The sequence below is a fragment of the Eptatretus burgeri genome, chromosome 18, assembly GCF_056783735.1.
Source record: "Eptatretus burgeri isolate ZD-2024b chromosome 18, Ebu_testis_v1, whole genome shotgun sequence".
NCBI classification, from domain to species: Eukaryota; Metazoa; Chordata; class Myxini; order Myxiniformes; family Myxinidae; genus Eptatretus; species Eptatretus burgeri.
This window is the reverse complement of record NC_140978.1, coordinates 37,323,755-37,342,105: the sequence shown is the minus strand read 5'-3', so window position 1 is coordinate 37,342,105 and position 18,351 is coordinate 37,323,755. Positions and strand designations below refer to the sequence as shown.

The following is an 18,351-nucleotide window of genomic DNA, read 5'->3' as shown; positions in this document are numbered from 1 at the left end:
ATCGCAAGAAAGATGACGAAGTCAACAAAGGGATAAAACAAAACTGCATCTTTGAAAATACTGAAACCAGAAAAGATTATAATCATGAACTAAAAGCAAAACATGTCAAATCTCCTGGCCGAAAAAGATCAACTTCGAAAATTTCTGGAAAATAATCTATGAGGACCTAAAATAACACAACAAAGAGGCAGGTTGGATCCAAAACTTGGAAGAAAAAGAAAACTTCTTCGGCAAATGCCTCCAGTGATATCAAATGAAGAAAAAATATATAAAAAAACGAGCAAAAATGCCAAACTTTTTAAAAGTCCAGGCCCAGATGGGATTCCAAACTTCTGGCTGAAGCAACTAGATCGTGGTCCTCAAAGTTGTTCTCTCATCCCCTCTTCCTGTCCAGGCTGGAGTTCCTCAAGGCAGTGTTCTGGGCCCTGTGCTTTTTCTTGTTTTCATCAATGATCTCTCAGACTCTCTGGAAAACCCTCTTTATCTCTTTGCTGATGACTCCATTCTCTGCCATACCATCTGTCATCCCTCAGACTGGCAAGGAGCAGCCTGTTTACTCTGTGCAGACCTGGATAAAATCACATGCTGGTCCAACACTTGGAACACGTCTTTGAATCCTGATAAATCTCACCTTCTCACTGGCTCTCCGAAAGGACCGTCTGGAACCCCCCCCCCCCATCCACTTTCTCAGCAATCCCCTTGAAGAAGTCCTTTCATTCAAGCTTTTGAGCTTCAGTATCTGCTATGATCTTTCATGAGAAAGCCACATCTCCAAGGTGGCTTTCAAAGCCAGTTGGCGACTGGGCATCCTACGTCGTTCAAAGTCCTTCCTTGGCACACCTGAGATTCTAACTGAGCCTCTAAAGGCGCTGTCACACCTTGACGATATAGCCAGCAATGGCAACGTATAAAAATGTATGTAAAACATTGGTGTACGCTGAAATTTTGATGTTTTTTTTTTAAGTTTTGGTCGTATTCATAACGTGTTGGTCGTATGCATAACACATTAGTAACGGGCACAGAACGTTTCGTTGTCTTATAGATAACTTATACCAACGAATGCTTAGCCTGTTGTCGGCGTTCACAACCTATGCCCAACGATAGTTTAACTTAGGCATAGCGCGCTGCACGTATCGCCGACGAACTCGTGGCGTAGCCTGTTAAAAACCTGCCGCACGCCGATTTAAATCATAACCGCCTGAAAATTGGAAGTGTCAACCACGCAGTCACACCTTGACGATTTAGCCAGCGTATGCCGACCTATGAAAAATGTGTCTAAAACGCTGGCACACGTCGAATACGGTATGGGTAAGTTGTGTATACGTTAAGAGCACGCTGAAAAACAATGAAGTATGCTGTCATATTTCGTGGTACGTTTAGTACGTCGTGAAATTTCAAGCATGCTGAAAATTTTACGACGTACTCGCCGTATGGCTCACACGTTCCGCTATGCTGGGAATAAGTTGTAGACACGATATGCGATCGTTGACACAAGTTCCTTGTAAGTTACTCATAAGTCGAAACACGTCGAGGTAATGTTTAGCATACCCGAAACTTATTTTCTCCGTCAAGGCACATTTTCTTTTTTTCTCCTTGGATCCGTGAAGGCACTGACGAAATATCTGAAGTTGTTGTTGTTGTTTTTTTATTATTATTATTATTTTTTTAGTCTATCACGAATTTTAAAATATATTCGGACATTTGCTTTTAAGTTTCGATGTTGACGTGACAATATCCTCAAACAGAAAATATTCACAGAGGAACTAAGAATAAGACATGAGCAAACTGAAGAGGCAATCGGACGTCACGTAACGACACGTGACGAAATATATCGGAAGTTATTGTTTTTTTTGTTTTTTTTTTAAACGCTGCCAATACGCCATTATACGGTAGCTGTAAATTAGAAACACGTTCAGTAAGTTCTGTGGTCGTCCGGAAGATGTCAATCAAATACGTCTACATACGTCAATATGCGTTGGTGGTACATTACACATAGGTTCAAAGCACGTTACTCATAGGTTAGAAATAAGTTTTGGGTACGCTAAGCATTACCTCGACGTGTTTCGACTTATGAGTAACTTAAAAGTAACGTGCCTCGACGTGTGTCAACGATCGTGTAACGTGCCTACAACTTATGGCCAGCGTAGCGGAACGTGTGAGTCATACGATGGCATACGTAGTAAAATTTCAAGCATGTTAAAATTTGAGGACAACCGCAAAGTACAACGATGAAAGCCAGCGTATTACGACGTATGGCAGTGTTTTTCAGTGTGCTCTTAACGTATACAAACTTAACCATAACGTATTCGACGTGTGCCGGCATTTTAACCCAATTTTGCATACGTCAGGTATACGTTGGATAAATCGTCAAGGTGTGACAGGGCCTTAACAGCAGACATAGCTTTCATCTGCAGCCTGATGAAGTACTGCTCTCCCCTCTGGGGTTGGGCTCATGCCTCACACTGAGCTTGGCTTCACATTTTGGAAGCCAAGGCTTTTAAGATCATTGATGTCTTCCGCGATGAAGCCGAGTCTGTGGGTCTCTCACTGTCTCACGGCTGGCACGTCGGTAGTCTTATGTCTTCTGCTGTGTCCTCTCCAGCCTTGCACCCCCCCCCCACCCACTCTTTCTCTACTTTGTCCCCCTATAATTCTGAAGGGCATTCAAGATATTCCAAAAAACCCCTTTTGGTGAAACTGCCAAAATCAAGAATCACTGCTCACCTTTACTCTTTCATTTATCTTTTCCCCCACCTCTGGAACCCCCACCTTCAGGTCTTCAAAACAGCTGTTCACCACCATCTCATATCTTTCCACATCCAAAATATTGATCTTTTCTACCCCTGTTAATCCACCCCAAACATCATCCTTCAAATTCCGTTTTGCTTCCCGAAAGTTCCTGCCCTACCATTTTGTTTACCCTGTGTACCCCACCCCATCGCTCTCCCGTCCACAGATATCTTATTGTCTCTGTTCCCCACTGTTTTGTGCTAACCTCTCCTGCCCCTCTTATCTCCTGCTCCCCTTGTTATATGTTCTCTGTGTTAGCTCTTACACGAGCCTCCACATTGTGTGCAAGAAAAAAGAAAAAAAATATGCTTAACGCAATCACTACACTCGAGCATTCAAAAAAGTTATCCAACAGCACACAGCGACGACATGGCTGGCACACAACACTGGCCAAAGATATCATTATGGCCTTAGTCGCACACATGTGACATGTGCCTCTGTGATGGGAAGTCCTCTCCAAGCCCCACTTACAAAAGAGTTGTTTACGTCTACAATATTACTCAAGCTATGTTGTCTGTAAATTACATACGCTGCCTTATCAGCGTCACAACTGCGTATTATGTGTGAACGTCTTTATATTTGTTGAGGAACTCTGGGAAGGGTTTGAAAGTGCCGTGCTTACCTTGTGTAGGTCTTCTTGGGTTGCTTTACACAGCTTCTTCAGCTGGAGTAGTGTGGGAGGGGTCAATTATTTATATAATCCTAGCCACCTGGGTTTAATTGATTAGGTGAGAGCTGATTAGCTATTCCCTCCATTTACAGGTGAGAGATGTGGGTGGGTGTATATATATATATATATATATATATATATATATATATATATATATATATATATATATATATATATATATATATATATATATATATATATATATATATATATTGTTACGGCTGTGAAAATTCGCATTACACCATGAAGGGCCCGTAGGTGAGATATCTCTAAGTACATGTGTAGTAAGCCCAAACCCGTTGTATAGAGGGATTTTTATGTGATTCATCCGGGCTGCGACGCTTTGAGATAGCCGTTTTTCTGTTCTATCTTTATTTTGAACCAACCATGTCTCAACCGCCATCACACAACAACCACCTTAACCACCACGCCAGCCATCGTCACCAACTACAACCACGCTCCAACCCTCAGACAACAACAACAACGCCAACAGCCACGACCTTTACCTTCACAACTCAATCCCGCAAACATCGCATCAGCGCCATTCCCAACGGAACCATAACTATCAACCACCACCGAAAACCCTCCACCACCTTCGCCTCTCTCCTTCTACGGCCATTCGCACACCACCTGTGAACACTAAGCGTCAGGCTGTCTCGGGCCCATTCGGCGATTGGTGCCGAACACACCGAGCCGCGAGCGCAAATAGCGGCCTTTCCGAGAGAGAATTCGGATCAAGAATGCTACACGCCCACTTCCCCTCTGTCCAATTAGCAAGCACAGAGCGGCTTGGCCCCGCCTCCAGGCGCGTCTGTGTGAAATCGATATATGCAAATTCTCGGATCAGGGGAGATTCACGCCCCCTTTCCTCCGACTAATGGGCGAGCGTGGCTCCACCCCCGAGGTCATCCTGATCCGGATATTTGCATATTAACTGCTCCTGCCAGCCTATAAGAAGGCGAATGAAGTCAGTCGAGTTGGGTGGCGAAGTGAGTGGAGTCGGGTGGCGAAGTGATCGGTGTGTCTTCGAGTTGGGTTCTGGAGTCGGCTGAGAAGAGTTGTGGGAAGAGGCAAAGGAGCTCGGGTCCGAGGTGAGAAGGACGGCGGTCAGCGACGAGGCCGTGGTGTGGGATTGCTCGTCACAGGACCCAAGCCAGCCAGCCATTCTCCTCCCCCAGGGCATCAACAATTCCCCCTTTCCCCCACGCTGAGATAGTGCAAAAAGGGGGCCCTGTTCCCACCCCACTCTAAACGTCGTGCCAACGAAACCCGCCAAGGAGCACGGAGTCTGGGCACAGCCACACGGCCACATCTGAGGCTCGTCCGCCAACACATCACGAGGACGCGGATAGGACCCCCCCCCCCCGGTCTCGCGGACCTGGCCGCTCCTCCAGGTCACGCGCACAATTGGCCTACAGGCCTGTCTGCCCCCTTGTCTATGAGGGTGGCTTCTTTCCTTTGCTTTTGAGTAAATGTGTGTTGGCGCCGTCTGTAAAGTAGAACTGTATACGTGTTGCCGTGTGCGCATAGTCGGTCGTAACTCTGCGTCGTTGTTGCTTTTGTTTTGGTTGCTATATGTGCATTTTGACTGTTTGGCTGTAAATGTGTGCTTTCCGTGTGCCGGGAAATAAATGTGCTTTGTGTGAACTGTTTTCCCGTTTCGCTTCGTCTTTTCTTTATTGACCCTCCATCCTGCTTCACGTAAAGGGTTCGTAGTGGGCTTAATACGCCCGGTAATTAATCGGAACCGTCGAGGCCGACGATAACACCGTTCGGTTATCACTGTAGCACGGAATGGACCGCTTAAGCAGTTCGTGTCCGGAGTGGACCTGCGGCGAGGTACGATCGTCCGGTTTACCATCCGCGTGGGTACTTACGAAGGTCGAGTTTGGCGAACAACCCTATCCTATGCGGGTGGCCGATTGGCACGATTGTGGTGAGGTCGAAAGGCCCACCCGTGACTGGCTCCGGGCGATAGTTTCCGGAGGGTCACGACTGAATTGTCCGTCCGGTGGGCAACGCGGTCGCGATTCGAGTGACGCGGCCATCCCCACGCCGGCGGGTGGGCGCGAATTCGCAACAATATATATATATATATATATATATATATATATATATATATATATATGTATATATATATATATGTATATATATATATATATATATATATATATATGTATATATATATATATATATATATATATATATATATATATATATATATATATATATATATATATATATATATTTTGACACCTTCCATGCTCCTCTCGCCAAAACTTGCATAAAGCAACCAAGAAAGCCTACACAAGGTAAGCGCTAAGTGCCGGTCCAGCAGCTGAGGGGGTATGTGGCATTGGGATTCTCATGTGTGTACTCTTTGTGAATGTATAGCTGTGGAGGAACTCTGGGAAGGGTTTGATACAGCAAAGTGCTTTCCTTGTGTCAGCCTTCTTGGTTGCTTTACGCAGCAGTTTTGGCTAGAGGAGCATGGGAGGTGTCAATTTATTGGCAAAGGTTATACTGGGTGGTTTGCCATTGCCTTCCCAGCAGTAGTTAGGGTTGGAATGTGTAATTTATTCAGGGTGTTGGTGATAGCTCACCGACTCTTCGCGAAGGATGCCATAGGACCTATAATGTTCATCAACTAATGCCGGTAGACGCGACGCCAAGTTTAATGTCCATCCAAAGGGACATCTTGAATGCTTCGCCCTGCCTGTAAGACACCAGGATGACAGTTTATAGCTGGACTGAGATTCAAACTCAGACAGGATGGCTCAGACACGAGTGAGCATACCTCTCAGCCATCCTGCCAACAGCGCCTGTATGTTTGACCTTCGCGTTGCTACAGAAATTTTGCCTTCACCCTGCCGTCTGTTTATATCACGTATTCCAGCATGTATGGAAATCTATTTAGCATAATACAGAACATTTTGTATCTCTTGTTATCCCATACATTTCTTTTGACTCCACTTAAGTCAAATAATCTTAAACTGAATTCACCATGCAAATATTTTGTTCGACAATTAATGACACGATGTACGAGCATACAGTTGCTCATCAGTCATGCCTTGGCTTTATTCCCATTACATGAGCAGTATGTTAAACAAAAGTCGATAGAACGAGAGAATTACAGGACACTTACCATTGAAGGCAGCTATTACTTGAAGTAGTGTCTTCAAAGAAATGCCACTGTAGCCTTTGGCAAGGACGTTTATTCTGAGGGCAAGTATGGCACGAGTACGAACAACTCCAAATGGTGGACCCACACCTGCACGCCATTGGAATAAAATGGGAAGATATATAACAAGGAGGATGGATAAGCAGTGAGAACAGAGGAACAACTCATTTAAAAGTAATACCCTGAGATGGGAAAAAATACAAGGGGCTATCTAAAATTATCTGCAAAATTGTATAATTATTTTTATTTTTTTAACCACCTGTACCTATTTTCCTCCCATGTCCTTCGTTTTACAGCAAGCCCACTAACCTCGTCTAATTCCTTTCCTTTTCTCAATTTACCTTTTATAATTTACCATCTGGAATGTTGTTGCAAGCTTGTGTCTTGCTATGGTCATTGAGGTCCAATTGATGTTCACAAGGATTAACCGAGCACTATTGCTCCTGCTATTATGATCATCAAGTTATTTAAAGTTCAAACTCACACCATGACCATGCACAGAAGAAAGAATGGAGTCAGAAAGTTTATTTATTTTTAAATCAACTGATTTATTTAAATACTGCACACGTGTTTATGATGACAATTCCAGTGTGATAACATTCACTTGTTCATCCAAACGTCGAAATGTCATTTTCAAAGTTGATTTCCAAGCTAGTCTGCTTGACGTATCGGAAGGAATGGGCACGATCGACGTCATATGACTTCATTGAGACAGGTTTCTTCAAATTGTTTGAATACATCCATCAGTAGAAGAATATCAACCTCAAAATATAGGTTGTGATAATCTCCAAGATTTTATTTTATCCTGAACAGTTTCCACATCTTCGCATGTTCGTAATTTAACAAGTGATTTTTCACAATTGAGAGAAAGGGCCAACAATGATATAACACGATGTCTCAAAAAGTTGTGGAAGGATTATGACAATACTAGGTGGATGAGTTTAGTATGTGATGAGAACAGGCTGATTCGATTTTGGTTTAGTTCCAGATCCAGATCCAGCCTATCAATGGAATACAAAACGTAAACTGTTCAGCCTGGCGGAGGTACATGCTCCACTGAGTGCTGTTCTAATTACAAGTATAGATTCCTCTTTCTTGTCAACAACTTTAATTGCTCTTTATTATAGAATCTTGATTTGTTGGGAAATGATAGAGTAGTTTTTACTAGACTGTCTAAGGACTTCAATAAGAATTTGAAGCTGTGTATGAATGTTATTTAAATGAATCCCTGTTCAAACGGGACGTTTTTGGTGAAAAAATATATATATATATATATATATATATATATATATATATATATATATATATATATATATATATATATATATATATATATATATATATATATATATATATATATATATATATTGTTGCAGGCCGGAGCCTGGTGTTGGTGCAGTGGCTAGGGCAGCGGCTTGGGATCCAAGAGGTCCTGAGTTCAAGCCCTGTTGGGCCACTGAATTAATACACCAGGAGGTTGACTCAGCCTGTCATCCTTCCGAGGTCGGCGAAATGAGTACCAGTATACTGGGCCGGTGTATACCCCGGTTAAAATAGGTGTACCTTATCCCTGTGTCGTAAGAGGCGACCAGGGTTGCGTCAGGAAGGGCATCCGGCGTAAAACATGTGCCAAATCACTATGCGGATCATACGGATGATCCGCTGTGGCGACCCCTAACGGGAGCAGCCGAAAGAAGAAGAAGAAGAAGATATTGTTGCAGGCCGGCGGGGTCGGGTGAGAAGACCACCAGGTGGGGGAAAGCGACGTCGATTCCCACCAGACTCCCCGGAATTGTAGGCCGTCGCTCACGGATAATTCCGTGACGCTGCGGGTCGCTTAACCGACCATGGATGCTAATAACTCTTCCCGCCTATGGAATCGGGTTACCTAATTAACCACACGGTTTAACCACTGGGGAACCACTCCCTCGGTACACCTTGTCCGAACCGTATCACTCTACCGGATCGTATCACCTTTCCGGATCGGATGCAGCCGAGCGACACTACCAAGGACGTACCGGCTAAAAGGAACGTACCGTTGGGAATAAAGACCCAGCTAAACTTAGATCTGAACCATGCTGGACCAATGGGAGAAAAGACAAAGGCGAGCTGGGAATATTCCGAATGAGAATTATTTATTAACAAGTAAGCGAGGAAAAGCATGTGGCACAACAAAGGTTTATTGGTTGTGTAATGCAGGGAAAGATGAGAGAGGTGTGGGGTGCGGCAATTTTACAAGTAACTTACCAAGCAGACACAGTGCAGACTTGACGCGAGATTAATAAAAGCAACAGTCACAACAATAAAAGGTCTTATACATGCTTACTTAACGGACAGGCGCCAACACTCTCAGACACACACTCAGACAAAGTAAACCCAATTGTGAAAGGGACTTTTGCAGCCAGGGAGGGAGGGAGTTGAGGTTACAGTTTCTCGGTACCTGAGCGTTTCGGGGGAGGGATGCTCTGTGGTGTGGCACCCGACAATGGTTGAGTTGTTCGGCCACAACCGTACGTGTGGAGATCGTGTGTAGGAGGGGCTCGAGTGGAAAGCTCACTCTTTCATTGAAGAAGTGTCCAGTTGAGCAGGCCATTCTTTCGCTTTTTTTGAGCTTGCAACTGTCTATATTATCCTTTTTTTATTTTGAATTATTGTAGAACAAAGTTATTTGGATATTTGTACATCATGCCTTGTACGTGTGTCGTCATGTTTTGCGAAAATGGCTGGAAAACGGGTAATCACTCCCACCGATTCCTGAAGGAATCAAACATTCGCCGGCAGTGGATAAGTAAGATTTGTACAAACAAAACAGGCGAATGTTCCGTACCTTTTAAACGTTTAAACAAGCAGTCATAGACTGGTACTTACGAAATCGTAAACTTGACCTCTCACCTTGTCTAATAAAAGCTGTCTCTAGAGAAAGGTAGCGACACAAACCAGAAGTTTCTACAATGATTCTGTACCAAACCATCAAAAATCGTAACGTCGACCGAAGCAAAAATCTCCATTTCTCCACACAATTTTTTAATATTATTTTATCAAAGTCACAAAACCGTAATATTCGGCAATCCACCAACAATCTTTACATAATCCGACGGCTTAGTGAGTCAGGCATGCGACGATAACTTTTATTTGGATAAAAAATGACTTTTAAACACCATCTTTATCGAAAACACCGTCAGCGTGCACACGCAAAACCTTTACGTGACTCAACGACACGTCTGCTCGAGCGTGCTGCAGCACGTGATGGCCCGTGACACGGCGAGTGAAATATTTTTTATACAATCTTAAAACGTCTCCAAAACATCTTATTTTTACCAGAATTTCGACAACCGAGTGTTAAGCGTCCTAAGCGATCGCAAAAACCGAAGACAAAATCAAAATCGAAGTTAAAACGAACTCGTAACGTCGAGCGAAGCAAAAATACTCCATTTCTCCACGTGAATTTACGGAATTATGTTTGACCTCACTGTGACCTTGACCTTTCACCGATTTTGACCAAAATCTAATCAGCACTAGCCATCACCCTCCTGAATCACATGTTGTAATTTGACATTGGTAGCTTATTCCGTTCTTGAGTTATCGTGCCTGCAAACAAACACACATACACACAGAGGACGGAAGTCATCAATATACTTAAATCTTTCAATTTCGTAAGTAACAAGCCGGTAGGCGGCCATGGGTCGCTGAGCATCCGATGACCTTTGACCCCTGATCTGAGTTTATGTAGTACTAAGTACTTACGAAATTGCAATCGAATTGGTTAACCCATGTATGAGCAAGGGGGCTTTGAATGGTCATTTTGCCCGAACAATGCACTCATTGACCTTTGACCCCTGACCTAGCCGAGATAGGTCAATATGTCCTGAAGCAAAGTTGTAGTACTCGTTGAGTATGTACCTATGAACTTTCATTCATATCGGTTAATCCGTGTTGGAGCAAGGGTGCCTTGAATGGTAATTTCGCCCGAAAAATGCACTTATTGACCTTTGACCCCTGACCTACTCGAGATAGGTCATTATGCAAATGAGCAAAGTTGTAGTGCTCATTAAGGTCTATAAGCATGTAAAGATTCATTCGATTCGGTTCAACCGTCTTGGAGCTCGTGTACTTTGAATTTTCAGCGGGAATGCTCAATGGCCCTTGGACACCCAAGTTGAGAGGGTTACCATTTGGAAACTATAAGATATAGAAAAAAATGGATGTCATATAGCGGATAGAGAATCACCTTAAGATTATGCATACCAAATCTCATCGAGTTCCATCTGCTGATAACTACTCGGTATCAATTTGAATGAAAAGTACCGAAAATGTGGTTTGATATCAGAAATCCCCAAAGTTCAAGGGGGTGCTGTGGGTGAACAAAGATATAAATCGAAAATCCGGCTTGATCGTTTGTGCACAATGTATTCTAGATTATTAGTGTGAATTTTCATGACCATCTGACCATAACCGTAGGAGGAGTAGCATTTGGCACGAAGGCATTGAAAGAAGAGCATTGAAAATGCTCTGGCCACTTCTTCCACACATTACATCATCCTTCAAACACCTCCTGCCGTCCAATGGTAAGAAACTCAAGCATCTTCTTCTTTTATATTTCATCAATGTCATGAGACATGGTTCTTTAAATGTATATTTTTGGATGGTTTCTGAACATAATGTTTTTTTAATAGTTTCACAACTTGTATTTTGTCAGAATTTAATAGTTATTCCAATATGGACAACTTACTTATCTGTTAGGCCTCGTGTTGGCTCAACAGTTAGGTGGCTGGCTTAAGATCTTAGGGTCTTGAATTCAAGCACCTGTTTTTCCCGTTGAAGCAACACCAGATGGGTTAACTCAGCCTGTCATCCTTCTGAGGTCGGCAAAATAAGTACTAGGTTACTGGTAACAGGGGACACTGCATCAGCGACACAGCCGTGCCCCCAGAAAATGATTCAGCCAAGCAGCCACAGGCTGCATATGAATAAAGGTTATTTTCAATCTCCCACTCTGATAAAATATTTTAATTTCAATTTAACAAGGGTTGATCTGCGGAGCCAGTCACGCTATCTGCGGAGCATCGAGAAGCCGCAGCAATCCAGCTCGTTTGCATACACGTGCCATTTCCTGTTCAAATGGAGCACCATAAACCAACCGACACCTCACCTCAGACCCTCACCACGCTTGTCACAACGCTACAACGCTCACCATGATCACTACAAACGCCTTCCAAAAATCCCCACAACAACCTATACCCAACCGCTTCGCCACAAATGCCACAACCGTGACCAACCACTTCAGTCTCCATACTACAATCACCTCGACTACTGCCACCAACCACAGTTATCTCCCTGGACATTCACCACAGTCTCTGAGAATGCAGGGGAAATGAAGGATATTGCAAGCCGTGGTGTTTCGGTGTGGAATTTGAAGTGCAAATATACACGAAGGGTTCGTTTAATGATGTCCGGATAGCTCTGGTGTTCCGCTAAATAACAACGCTCGAATGGAGTTACGTGTACGTTCAGGGCCGGAGAGCGCTCACAAAAACCCTCAGCCAATGTTAATTGCAGAGCTGTGTCGCATGGCCAGGCACGGAGGCAACAGGCCATTTTCGCTCGGGAGCCTGGCAGGGCATGGCTACGGTGCTGGGTGATGGCTATGCGCCAATGAGGGAGCTCGGAAATGCCGACAGGGTCTGTTGATCCGCTTTCCCTCCGACACTCCAGGCTCTATAAAAGAGAGCAAATCGGGATCATTCCCTCTCTTTCTTCCAGCTTCCAAGCCAAATCTCTTTGAAGCCTTTACCAAGCCGAGCGCAACCGAGCTGAGGAGGCAGCACAACTGAGCAGGGCAAAGCGAGCAGTTACCAAGACTTGCCGGGTCATCGGCGCTCAACTTCGGCTGCGTTCCACAGCCAGTATTCAATACCACTTACAGATTTTCTCTCACGCATCTTTCTCCATTTGTGCCTCGTCCACTAAAAGAGCATTACCGATTTGCAACTTTCACATCTTCCTCTTGGATCATGCTGCATTACATTTTTGCACCTCCCACTCATGCATCATAAACACCCATAGTTTTCTTCCCTCCTCCCCCTTTCTAAGCGATTGGGTTGCGTATGTCCATCGACCATGCCAGGTACAACAAGGTCGCCTACACCTCAACTGCTTCTCTTTCTGGGCTAACTCTATTTTCCTCAGGTGTGTGTGTGTGTGTGTGTGTGTGTGTGTGTGTGTGTGTGTGTGTGTGTGTGTGTGTGTGTGTGTGTGTGTGTGTGTGTGTGTGTGTGTGTGTGTTGGCATCTGTAACGTGTAACAAGTTAAGATTGGAGGCGTTTATCGGGTTAACACTGCACTGTTTCTTTCTTGAATAATTATATTTTCTTTTGCTGCACCCACAATTATTTTGCTTTCCCCCGCTGTACATTTTATCAATAAACCACTTACTGTGCCACATAATATTCCTCGCCTTTCTGTAATAAATTGCTTGTTATCAATGTACTCAGCTCGTTTCATCTTTTCCTTCATTGGTCCAGCATGGTCCACACATGAGCTTAGCCAGGAAGTTCTACCCCAACAATCTGTTTATTAGCCAATGCACACTTGGCAGCTCCGCTCGGCTGCACCTGATTGGGTAAGTTTAACGCAAGTATGCATCGAGGGTATGTGACCCTAATTGACCAGCCGTCCACTGGTAAGGTAACATGTGAAGTAGTGTAACCCTGCCCAGATTGGCCAAGCCAATCGGCGTTCGTGGTTGCCGAGCAACCTGCCGGTGCGCGGAGTTATCTGTGCCTGGCAGCTTCAGGACCGGTCATTCGAGAGGGACCCGAGCGCTTCTCCTCGTGGCGAGCCTCGAAGCTCAAGTCCACAACAATATACATTGTGGTCCGGCACTAATTGAACTGCTGCAGTATTTTACTCTATATTGATTATGAAAGTCAATTTGTACGTTCCCAACAACTGCGAAGGAAAATATGAAAGCACAGAATTTTAACCATTACAAATGGATATTTTAATACCTCCAGGTATCGTGAAAAAAATTACCAATTTTAAAGGCTGATTTGAAAGGGAAATATGGCTGAGGTTTGATATGCTCAATGCTCTTTCCCTATTCCTTCATTCATTTGCATTATTCAAACTTTTCATAACATAAACGGCAACTGGAAAGGCAAATGAAAGGAAGGATTGAAGAGTTATTGATGTATGAAATAAAAACAAAGAAGTTGAGATCATATAGAAGCTCACCTGATGCATGAGAGCGGATGAGGTTCTCTTGCAGCAATCTACAAAAAGGAATTGGTGATGGTTATCATGAGGGCAACATGTTATCAGCAATCTCAGACAGTAATTGCCACAGGTGAAAAAAGATGAATTACTTGTCACACCTGTGGGACATTCGATGTACATCATTTTAAGTACAGTATTGCTGACAGAAAAATAATAAGAATTAAGTGCCAACGCTCTGATAATGCTGCAAAAAAATCGTTTCTCCTTGTATCATATTTCATAATAATCATCATCATTTTATTATCTCTAATAAATTCTGCCAAAAAGAGCTCTCTTTTATTACTCCCTACTGCTACTCATCCCTTCACCACCGAGCTCTTTGTCCTCCTCCCCATCCGACCCTTTCCCTGAGCTCGTCTACAATCTGTCATCAGCTGTCATCAACTCTTACTACCTTCACCCCTGCTCCCTCACACTATCCCCCCTCTCCTCCTGCACCCAAAGCCTCCTGCCCTCCCTCTTCCTTAAAACTGAGGACCTCAAACATCCAGGGCCTTCGCTCTAACCTGACTGATCTCTCCATACAGGTTGCCACTGACAAAACAGACAAAATCTGCTCAACAGAAACTTTCCTCCTTCAAGACATTTCTGACTCCTTGGTTTCTCTCCCTGGTTACTTCCTCCTCCAGTATGACAGACCTGAGCCTCGTCCTGGCAGCGGAGTTGCTCTTTTTATCAGAAACTCTATTCCTCACTCTCCATACACTGCCCTGACTCCTCCACACCCCCAAACTACCTCTGGCTACGGCTTCCCTTCCACTTCTGCCTCTTGTTTTATATGCTTTGTACCGTCCACCAAACAACGATGACTCCATTTACATTTTGCTCGCAGAAAACATGGACCAACTTCTATCCACTCATCCAAACTCACTCTTCCTCTTATGCAGTGACTTCAATTGCCATGCCAGCTAGCTGCGTGTGGGTACCTCCCTCACCTGCCATGGCACTTCAGCAAAGGACTTCTGCAACTCATTGGGACTGACACAATCTGTCAACTTCCTGACCTGGATCTCAGCCAAGGGTACTCCATCTCTTTTGGATTTGATTTTAACCAATTTCCCAGAAAATTTCTGCTGTTCTTCCTTCGCTCCAATCGGTTCATCTGACCACGTGCTTGTTAAAGCGGTCGTCTCTCTGGCTGTTAGTAGAGAACCCTCTTGGCGCTGACTAGTATGGCACTTCACTTAGGCTGACTGGCAGGGTCTTCAAGCAGCCATCAAAGTTCTAGACTGGTCTTCCATTTCTACTTTCTCCGACATCAACTCGTCCTGGGAATTCTTTCAAAGAAATTTTCTCTCTTTCATGCACAGATTTATTCCATCTCATCTTCAGTTATCATCCCCTTCCTCTCCCGCCAATGGTACAATGAAGCTTGTGGTGAGGGTGAGACTGTTGTCCTGAAACAACTTGTCTTCACCTCATGGAAGGCAAATCTTGCTGAAAGAAATCTCAGTTCCTTCCACAACGCTCGGAACAAGTGTGTGTCTACCCTGAGGAGAGCCTGGAAACAACATCTTTCCCATCTCAAGTCTGAATGCTCAAACCTGTCTCCAACCTCCAAATCCTGGTGGTGCCTGGTTAAGTCCGTTTCTAGTGGTTGTTCCCCCTCCATCCACTCCCTTACCTCAAATGGCTGCAGAGCTGATACTGCACACAAAAAGGCTGAATGCCTAAACTCTGTATTTGCTTCGAAATCTTGTGTCCCAAACCCATCACTTTCTGTACCCACCTTACCCAGTCACACCCAGCTGTTCCTGGACTCTTTGTCCTTTTCTCCTGACGAAGTGGAGAGCTTGCTGTGAAACCTTGATTCAGATGCTGCAACCGGTCCAGATGGCATCAGCCCTTGTGTTCTAAAAACCTGCTTTGTTGCTCTTGCTCACCCTCTCTCTGTTCTATTCACCCTCTCATTTTCTCAAGGTCATCTGCCATCTGCTTGGAAATCAGCAAATATTACCGCTCTGCATAAAAAAGGTGCAAAAACTGACTGATCCCTGCAACTACAAACCAACCAGCCTGCTCCAAATCATCAGCAAGGTTATGGAATCCATCATCGCTTCAGATATGAAATCCTTCCTCTTCTCCAATGGCTTGATTTCCAATCATCATTTTGGATTTAGACCAGGTCACTCAAACCTGGACATGTTACTTCTGCTTTCCCAACAATGGATGGAGATCCTAAATGCCAGACATGAGATCAGAGCCATCTCCCGAGACATATCGTGAGCTTTCGATATGGTCTGGCATCCCGCACAGCTCACCAAACTCTCTTCCTATAGTATACAAGGCAATCTCCACTCATGGCTGGTGGACTTCCTTTCCCGTCAAGGCTGGAGTTCCTCAAGGCAGTGTTCTTGGCCTTGTAATTTTTCTGGTTTTCATCAATGATCTCTCAGATTCCCTGGAAAATCCTCTTTATCTCTTTGCTGATGACTCTACCCTCTGCCATATCATCTGTCATCTCCTCTGAACAACGTCTTTTTCTCTGTATTTTGTCTATTCTCCTTGCGAGCCATGATATTTGAGAGTATTTAGAGTGGATATTGCTTTTACTGACTCGAGAAGCCTTGATCTGAAACAAAATGGATAGAAGATTCAACTATGATCAAATTAGAACAATGTGGGTGTAGTATATGGGCTGGGCTTTGAAGTGTTTTTGCCCACAGAGGAAGTATGGCCGAGGACAGTGAAGTGCATCTATCTGATTGGCTGTTACTAAGTAGGCCCTACCCCAAGACTGTTCTGGTGAATTTATGAGCGAATGGGGATACAGAGTTGGAGTTAAAAGGAGCTCGGGAAGCAGGCAGAGGAACTGGGAGATGCTCGTGAAGGACCAGAGATATAAATAACCCAGAAGATGGAGTTTGGAAGCCAGCAAGGGCTGATTAAGTCTTTGAGAGGGATTCTGCATCATTGAGAGTGTGAAAGGCTAACAAGATCAGCTCCGACCATTCAAACACTTCAGTGTGCTTGCCAGTTGCGAGTAACTCGTTCAGTGGTTGCAGTGTTGTTGCTTTTTGAATAAATTGATGGTAAAAATTAATTTTTAAGTTAAACCACTGATTACATGCAGGTGAAACCTATTACACTTATTTTGTAACGTTTCAAACAAATAATTTGCTCCTGAAGTTATTTAGGTTGAATTAGGCAAAGGGTTTGAATACTTGTGCAACTGAGAATCAGCTGATTTTCTCTGTTAATCTAAATTATTAACATTTTATCTGCATTTTTAAGCTTTATCATTTTGGAGTAGTTTGTGAAGAATATTGTTACAATGGCACCTGTCAAGGGGTGGGATATATTAGGCAGCAAGTGAACAGTCAGTTCTTGAAGTTGATGTGTTGGATGCAGGAGAAATGGGCAGGAGTAAAGACCTGAGCGACTTTGACAAGGGTAAAATTGTTATGGTCAGACGACTGGGTCAGAGCATCTCTGAAACGGCAAGGCTTGTGGGGTGCTCCCGGTCAGCAGTGGGGAGTACCTACCGACAGTGGTCCGAGGAGGGACAAACCACAAACCGGTGACAGGGTGTTGGGCGCCCAAGGCTCATCGCTGCGCGAGGGCAACGAAAGCTATCTCATCTGGTCCAAACCGACAGAAGGTCGACTGTGGCACAAGTCGCAGAAAATTTTAATGGTGGTCACGGGAGGAATGTGTCGCAATCCACAGTGCATCGCGACCTGCTGCGTATGGGGCTGCGTAGCCGCAGACCAGTCAGAGTGCCTGTGATGACCCCTGTCCATCGTCGAAAGCACCTACAATGGGCACGCAAGCGTCGGAACTGGACCTTGGAGCAGTAGAAGAAAGTCACCTGGTCCGATGAGTCCCGTTTTCTTTTAGATCACATACATATATATATATATATATATATATATATATATATATATATATATATATATATATATATATGTATATACATACATATATATATATATATATATATATGTATATACATACATATATATATATATATATATATATATATGTATATACATACATATATATATATATATATGTATATACATACATATATATATATATATATGTATATACATACATATATATACATACATATATATATATATATATATATATATATATATATATATATATATATATATATATATATACTGAAGTACCCGGTAATACCTGGGAAATTTGTCCTATTTTCCTCACGCTAGTTAGACTGAGGCATTAGTTGTATGGAGAAAATTAGGAAGGCTTCTTTTATTCCTCAGATTTATGGAAGGAAGGCTTTATGCTGCCGTAATCCTTAGATAGGTCATAGTTGAAGGCGGCCTTGAGCCACTCAATGTTTCCAGCAGCAGTGGCAACTGTCCTTGATGTCCTGCTAAAACCCGGACCTAGAAAGCTGGAACGTGAGTTTTGTGCTTCTCTCGCCCATCGGTGTGACGCTCTATTTGCAGTTAGGCGA

At 43.7% G+C, this 18,351-nt stretch overlaps 1 protein-coding gene and 1 long non-coding RNA gene across 4 annotated transcripts in view; one reads left to right on the top strand and one right to left on the bottom strand.

Annotated features, from left to right (window-relative positions):
- The window catches only part of HAL (histidine ammonia-lyase), a 132,366-nt gene that overhangs the window by 78,881 nt on the left and 35,134 nt on the right, over positions 1 to 18,351 (bottom strand). For both annotated transcript variants that reach the window (XM_085864055.1, XM_085864054.1), the window contains exons 7-8: positions 13,875 to 13,912; positions 6,606 to 6,731 (exon numbers count right to left, since the gene is read on the bottom strand). In XM_085864055.1, the coding sequence (XP_085720181.1) occupies positions 6,606 to 6,731; positions 13,875 to 13,912 (164 nt within the window). The remainder of the gene's footprint in view (positions 1 to 6,605; positions 6,732 to 13,874; positions 13,913 to 18,351) is intronic.
- The window catches only part of LOC147008902 (uncharacterized), a 96,672-nt gene that overhangs the window by 63,825 nt on the left and 14,496 nt on the right, over positions 1 to 18,351 (top strand). The window contains exons 2-3 of one of the 2 annotated variants that reach the window (XR_015053277.1): positions 11,100 to 11,206; positions 12,402 to 13,090. This is a non-coding gene — a long non-coding RNA (uncharacterized LOC147008902). Of the gene's footprint in view, positions 1 to 11,099; positions 11,207 to 12,401; positions 13,091 to 18,351 lie in introns of those variants that run through there. The other variant, XR_015053278.1, reaches the window with a different exon arrangement.